The sequence below is a fragment of the Triplophysa rosa genome, linkage group LG14, assembly GCF_024868665.1.
Source record: "Triplophysa rosa linkage group LG14, Trosa_1v2, whole genome shotgun sequence".
NCBI classification, from domain to species: Eukaryota; Metazoa; Chordata; class Actinopteri; order Cypriniformes; family Nemacheilidae; genus Triplophysa; species Triplophysa rosa.
Window position 1 is genome coordinate 19943665 of NC_079903.1, and position 6176 is coordinate 19949840.

The following is a 6176-nucleotide window of genomic DNA, read 5'->3' on the forward strand; positions in this document are numbered from 1 at the left end:
AAAGATCACAACAAGAATACAGACAGAAATTATGATAGTTTAAATCAGGGATGGGCAACTTTCATAATGATGAGGGCCAGCATTTTTTCTCCTTCATACCAGGGGGCCAGATTACTGTATTAATCTACAGACACGTTTTACAATTTACTTTTTATTGAGGGAACTCAATATACAATTAATGCCACGAGTTTAAATATAAAACTTGTGCAATTATGCTCATTCAAACAGCCAACTTTTTAAATAAAAACAAATGTATGCATTTCAACCAAGGTACAAAAACACTGTTTTTGATTAGTAGCCAAGAGAACATTTTTAAACTACCCTCTGAGAACAGTTAAAAGTGCTATATAAAACAGTTATTAACTGGGAAAAAATTAGTTATTAAATCCCTATAAAAATAAATTAAAATAGTAATAAAATACTGAATATAAAAACAATTCAGTGCATACATTTCTCCAAACACATTAATTTATAGATCATTTCATGACAACATTCCTAATGCCAAATAGTCTTAATGAGATACCTGTGGCTTCTCCTGCTGGTGCACAATTGAATCAATGTCAATCTGAAAGTTTGTACAGCCAACCTGCAGTAGCTGAAAGAGATGGTCATCTGTCAGTCTGTTTCTGTCTTTTGATTTAATGTGCTTCATTGTTGAGAAACTACTTTCACAGATGTAAGTGCTGCCAAACATACTGAGCATAAACAGTGCAAAATCTCTGAGGAGGGGGAAACGGGACTCAGGTAGCAGTTTCCAAAATTCAAGTCCTCTTTCATTGCGCCTTGCCTGGAAGAAGGGGTCGGACTGAAGTTCGCAGAGTTCTAGCTGCATCTCACCAGGCTGCTCACTGACAGCTGCGTTCAGAGGGTCTGCGAAGAGGTCTATGCGATGCTGCATGGCGTGAAAGTCCTGGAAGCGAATTCTGAATTGCTCTTGTAGACTTTCGATGTCTTTTTTGTACTTTGCAAAAAACATCTCGCATTCGGGAGTATCTTTGCGCATCTCCTCGCAGGCAGAAAAGTGTGTCAAATTTACCGGATCAGACGAAAATCCGTCGTGAAAAAGGATGAGTTTACGCTTGAAAGCAGTCAAATGACCGTAGAGATCTGAAACAGCCTGAGACCGTCCTTGTAACTGTGTGTTCAGATTATTCAGATGCGCAGTCATATCTGTGAGGAACGCGAGATCGCAAAGAAATTCTGGATCCCGTAGATTGCTGCAGTAAGCGCTAGTGTCCGATTTGATACTGTCCTCCAGAAACACAGGGACTTCGGTCCGCAGCGCAAAGAATCTTTCCAGACACTTTCCACGACTCATCCATCTGATGTCTGTGTGCATCAGTAAATCCCCATAAGTAGCACTGACTTCATCCAAAAAGGCCGTAAACTTCCTGTGATTGAGTGCCCTGTTTCCACCTCGAATAAGATTAGTGACTTTTGTCACTACATTCATGACGTGACTGAAGTCAAGAATCTTCGCACACAGGGCCTCCTATAAAAGAAAATTAGTTACTGACCATGACACAACGTTTCATTTTATTTAATGTACTATGAAAGAAAACTCTACTAACCTGGTGTATTATGCAGTGCAGTACAGGACAGTTAACACCATTTTTCTTAAGTAACCCAGCGAATCCGGACTTTTTTCCTTGCATTGCTGGTGCTCCATCAGTAACAACAGCAGATAGTTTAGCAAAGCCTCCATGCTCATTCACCGCAATTTCAACAGATTTAAAAATATCCTCTCCCTTTGTAGTGCCATGTAATGATACCAACTTTAACAGCTCCTCGTGTACATCAAATTTTTCGGTGATCGTTCTTGCAAAGATTAGGAGCTGACTGACATCCGTCACATCCGTGCTTTCATCCAGCGCGAGGGAAAAGTATTTGCAATTTTCTATTTCCTGTTTTAGCTTTTCTTGGATTTGACACTGTATGTCAGAAATTCGTCGTGTTACCGTTCGGCGGGACAAAGACACCGATTCAAAGTTCTTGGCCATTTTCTCGTCTCCAAATGCTTTGGCCATCTCAATCGCGCACTGTTTTACAGTTTCGCACTCTGATAACGGCTTTTTCGCTTTCGCAAGCACGAGTGAAACCGCATAAGATGCCTTCAATGATGATTCTTGAACCGTCATGCATTTAGTGAAAAGGTTTTGCTGACGATGTATTTTACCTTTTAAATCTGAAATGAGAGCAGTTCTTGCATCATCGGTGTATCTTTCGTATTTTTCTTTGTGAGCAGTTGCGTAATGCCGATTTAAATTGAAATCCTTCATAACCGATTTCGTTTCCAAGCACACCAAACACATGGGGCCCCCTTAAACTCGGTAAAAAGATAATCTGTTTCCCATCTTGCCTGGAAAACACGGTTTTCACTGTCAATTTTTCTTTTCTTTTTACTCATTTTGGTGAACGTTCTCAATAGCGCACATCTCCTACTACGGTTAATTAGTGACCGGCAGAAACAAGCGCCCTCTCCTGGTTGGAGAATTAACAGCAGTCTTTTCATTTTTCAGCGATCATACTGATATGGTGCGGGCCGCCAGTTGCCCACCCCTGGTTTAAATGATCACATGCACTTTGTGTTGAATTTCTTTATTTTTAATCTTACCATTTCATTGTTTCTTTCAGTCTGAGTAACAACGGTATTACTGATGAACTTGCAAACAGAATCCACAGTGTTGTTTCCACTTACAATAATATTCAGACCGTACGGTAAGTGTGTATGTGTGCTTGTGTGTGTTTTATCATTGTAAACTTTGCTAATGAGAGTTGTATTTTGTCTTTGCAGACTCTTTGGAAACAAAATCAAAGACAGAAAGCAGTTTATCAAAGACAAGAGATTTGAAATATGGTGAAGACACTGAACTGTAACTCTGTGTCATCAAGAGGATGTAAATGTAACAGATGTGTTATCAATTTATTAATTTCACACAAAATTTCTCCCTTAATCAATTATTGTGTATTTATTTCCGTTATTTGAGCTGTTTTCTATGCTTATATGTACATTTTTTTAGTGTTTGTTGTAATTGTTAAATATGGTACTTGTCCCCTTTAAGAATTAAGTTCCGGTTGCTTTTCTTCAGTTCGCGGTAAGCGCAGCTGAGGAAAGCTGAGTTCTGCTCGAGCTCTCTCTACAGAGCTTAAAATAAGTTCGTTTCTTGTGATTTAATATCTATTTTTGAGTTAAAATGCAGTTAAATCTTATTGAAAGGTTGTGGAACATGAAGTATGTATTTGTTTCGAGAGTGTTCGTTAATTAAGGTCTGTGGCTAAAATTATCCGTTTTGACTGGCAGGTCAATGGCGAAACTGAAGAAAAGCCACAGATTGACTTTCTTTTTCATTAGTTTTCCTTTTTATTAATACAGGTATGTTTTCTACCCATGTTTCTGTTTAATATTGTCGTTTTGAATTAATGTTCTATGTTGTATATTGAGAAAAATGTTAAACATTGTTGATTTAATCATATGCAGTTTATTTGAAAATTGTAATATGAGTTCAGTTCGCGGTAAGCGCATCTGAGGAAAGGTCAATGGCGAAACTGTGAAGAAAAGCCACAGATTGACTTTCTTTTTCATTAATTTTCCTTTTTATTAATACAGAATAAAAAGTGATCTGAGGAATCTTTGTTGTCCGGTCTCCTTAAAATATCAACGCAGAGCAAAGAGGGAGAAAAGGAGTAGTTACATAACTAAATCACACATTTTAATGTGCACCTCTGTATAAAACCTGTGTATATATTTAAGATGCAATCTGTAACCCTTTTGGGTAAAAATAGCAAAAGATCAGTAAATGAGCAATTAACGTTACATCAAAAAATCTGTTGAATACGGTTTTGTTATGGTCATAACAAAGTTTATAATAATGAGTTATAAATTAAGAGGTTGGGTATGATTTTGCAGGATTGCAGCTTTAGAATGATAGAGCTGAAATACTACATAACCATATAAATTCCTACAATATTTATACAATGTATGCAATCATAACTATTAAAATTATGTTTGTAATATCTCACAAAAATATGGTTCTTTGATAAATAAACGGCTTTAAAATATATGATGAAATTAATTTAATGATCATAACTTCTAAGCGCATTACAAAAAATTACACAATGGAAAAAAAAACACGGTGTTACTAATTACTCCAATAAAATGGAATCTTTAATGCACAGATTAAATCGCAAATTATTTTAATCCTCCATTTGAGGGATGATAATTGTTAAAATTAAATAAAAACACGTGACTGTTTGGTCGTTAGGACATGCTCATCACGTCCCAGAAACGTTTTTTGGTACGTTGCTGCGAGAAATATGGCACGTCCCAGGCATGTCTTCAGGAGGTAATCACCATGTCTCAACAACGTCCAATGTTACGTCGTCACGACGAATGCGGGAATCACAAAGTTACGTCACGGCAACGAATATGATCATAAATCGTGACAGCGTAGTTTCACTAGTGTTCCTGTATGGCTCGTTGGTCTAGGGGTATGATTCTCGCTTAGGGTGCGAGAGGTCCCGGGTTCAAATCCCGGACGAGCCCTGCTTTTCCTATAGCCAGTTTCACAGACAAAGCATAAAACTAATCCCAGACTACAATGAAAGTTTGAGCTGTATTAACTTAAGTAAATTGCCCAAACACATCTTAAAACATGTTATTGCCATTGTTTTGTTTCAAAATGCACACCAGTAATGTTTTTCATCAAATTTATTTTATTAAAAGCGACTTAAATATCCTAATTTAACTAAAGCATAGTCCTGGCTTAAGTTAAACCTTGCCTGTGAAACCGGACCTTAAAGTTCAGTCAGTAATTACTTAAAACAAAGACCTTCAATGTTATTTGTTTTTCTTTACATTAAAATAGCACCTTTTTGTACAGCCTAGCGTTCACTTATAACCGTGAAAATAAATGTGTAAGTACGTAAGTCACAAAGCAGTGGAAGAACGTAATATTTTCGGCCAAAAACTGAACAAAACAACTTCCTAAAAGACACTACTCTTGGAAGAGAACAGAAAACAATTGACCCCGACGTGATTTGAACACGCAACCTTCTGATCTGGAGTCAGACGCGCTACCGTTGCGCCACGAGGTCTTACGCTTACATGTGTGGAGCATATCTTTATATTTTTTATATCATGAGGCGCTGATTGAAAGACCAGCTGAAAGCGCTAAATGCGGGCGCATTGCCGAAGCACATTGCATTGGTTAATTACTATGATACACTGAATGTGTAAAAAACGCCGAGCACCGGCGATGAGCGTGGGGGTAAAACACCAGCTGCTGCTAGCGGTTTAAAAAATGCGGAGCGGTTTAAAAAATGCGGCGCTTACGTTGGAAACAATTTAAAAATACGCAGGTCGCAGGCATAAACGCTCTAGTGAACACATAGCCTTTTCTAATACAACACGAATCAGCAGGTATAGTACACGGTACTTATTGTCATTACAAAACGATGTCTTTTATGGCTCGTTGGTCTAGGGGTATGATTCTCGCTTTGGGTGCGAGAGGTCCCGGGTTCAAATCCCGGACGAGCCCTTCGTTTTTCAATTCAAAACATCATATCCGGATATTAAACGTAAACGCAACTGTATATGCTTTTAGAAAACCAGTAGCTGCATTACATATCAACAGTAAAACTGCCAATTGCGTAGTCTTCGTTATTTTAAGCCTATCCTAAATGATAACGTCTAACGTTATAGCTTTATGTTGTGAATCTAGTGACTAGATTCTAGTCTTTGCTAAATACTGAATAAATGTTGAATAAAACATTTTGGGTTTCCCGTTCAGTGCTCAAGACTAGATCTGGACTAAAATAAATGCACACAAGCAATGTTTCTTTGTAATGCATGTTTGTAAAATCCACCTTAATGTCCTAATATAATCCCTCTCCGGGAAACCACCCCTTTAAGGTAAAGAGAAATCACGCAAACTGTACACGTTATGAAAATACACACCAGTTTTTGAAAATAAACATTTGGCCAGTACGGGGATCGAACCCGCGACCTTGGCGTTATTAGCACCACGCTCTAACCAACTGAGCTAACCGGCCACAATATGTTTTTCTGTAAAGTTAAATCATCTACGTATATCATAGTTATGATATTGATATAAATGTTAATCTCTAGCGTCTAAAAGATGAAGTCTTAAGAAACAATATTTAAAAAACGTAGTAAT

The 6176-nt window shown here is 37.6% G+C and overlaps 2 protein-coding genes and 4 non-coding genes across 6 annotated transcripts in view; 3 read left to right on the forward strand and 3 right to left on the reverse strand.

The window, feature by feature from the left end:
- LOC130564546 (uncharacterized) overlaps positions 1 to 3628 on the forward strand; it is a 36737-nt gene extending 33109 nt beyond the window's left edge. Inside the window, exons 13-14 of the mRNA XM_057350672.1 lie at positions 2635 to 2718; positions 2795 to 3628. Coding sequence (XP_057206655.1) covers positions 2635 to 2718; positions 2795 to 2861 — 151 coding nt within the window. The 3' untranslated portion in view covers positions 2862 to 3628. The remainder of the gene's footprint in view (positions 1 to 2634; positions 2719 to 2794) is intronic.
- LOC130564547 (general transcription factor II-I repeat domain-containing protein 2B-like) lies at positions 4 to 2628 on the reverse strand. Its single transcript, XM_057350673.1, has 2 exons — positions 1572 to 2628; positions 4 to 1492 (listed from the first exon to the last, which is right to left on the reverse strand). The coding sequence occupies exons 1-2, from the start codon at positions 2310 to 2312 to the stop codon at positions 512 to 514; spliced, it is 1722 nt and encodes a 573-aa protein (XP_057206656.1). The 5' UTR covers positions 2313 to 2628; the 3' UTR covers positions 4 to 511.
- Positions 3629 to 4471: 843 nt separating the features above from the next.
- On the forward strand, positions 4472 to 4543 carry trnap-agg (transfer RNA proline (anticodon AGG)). Its single transcript has one exon. It is a non-coding gene; the product is annotated as a tRNA-Pro (tRNA).
- Positions 4544 to 5022: 479 nt separating this feature from the next.
- Positions 5023 to 5094, reverse strand: trnaw-cca (transfer RNA tryptophan (anticodon CCA)). Its single transcript has one exon. It is a non-coding gene; the product is annotated as a tRNA-Trp (tRNA).
- Positions 5095 to 5465: 371 nt separating this feature from the next.
- trnap-ugg (transfer RNA proline (anticodon UGG)) lies at positions 5466 to 5537 on the forward strand. Its single transcript has one exon. It is a non-coding gene; the product is annotated as a tRNA-Pro (tRNA).
- Positions 5538 to 5977: 440 nt separating this feature from the next.
- Positions 5978 to 6051, reverse strand: trnai-aau (transfer RNA isoleucine (anticodon AAU)). Its single transcript has one exon. It is a non-coding gene; the product is annotated as a tRNA-Ile (tRNA).
- Positions 6052 to 6176: the final 125 nt, after the last annotated feature.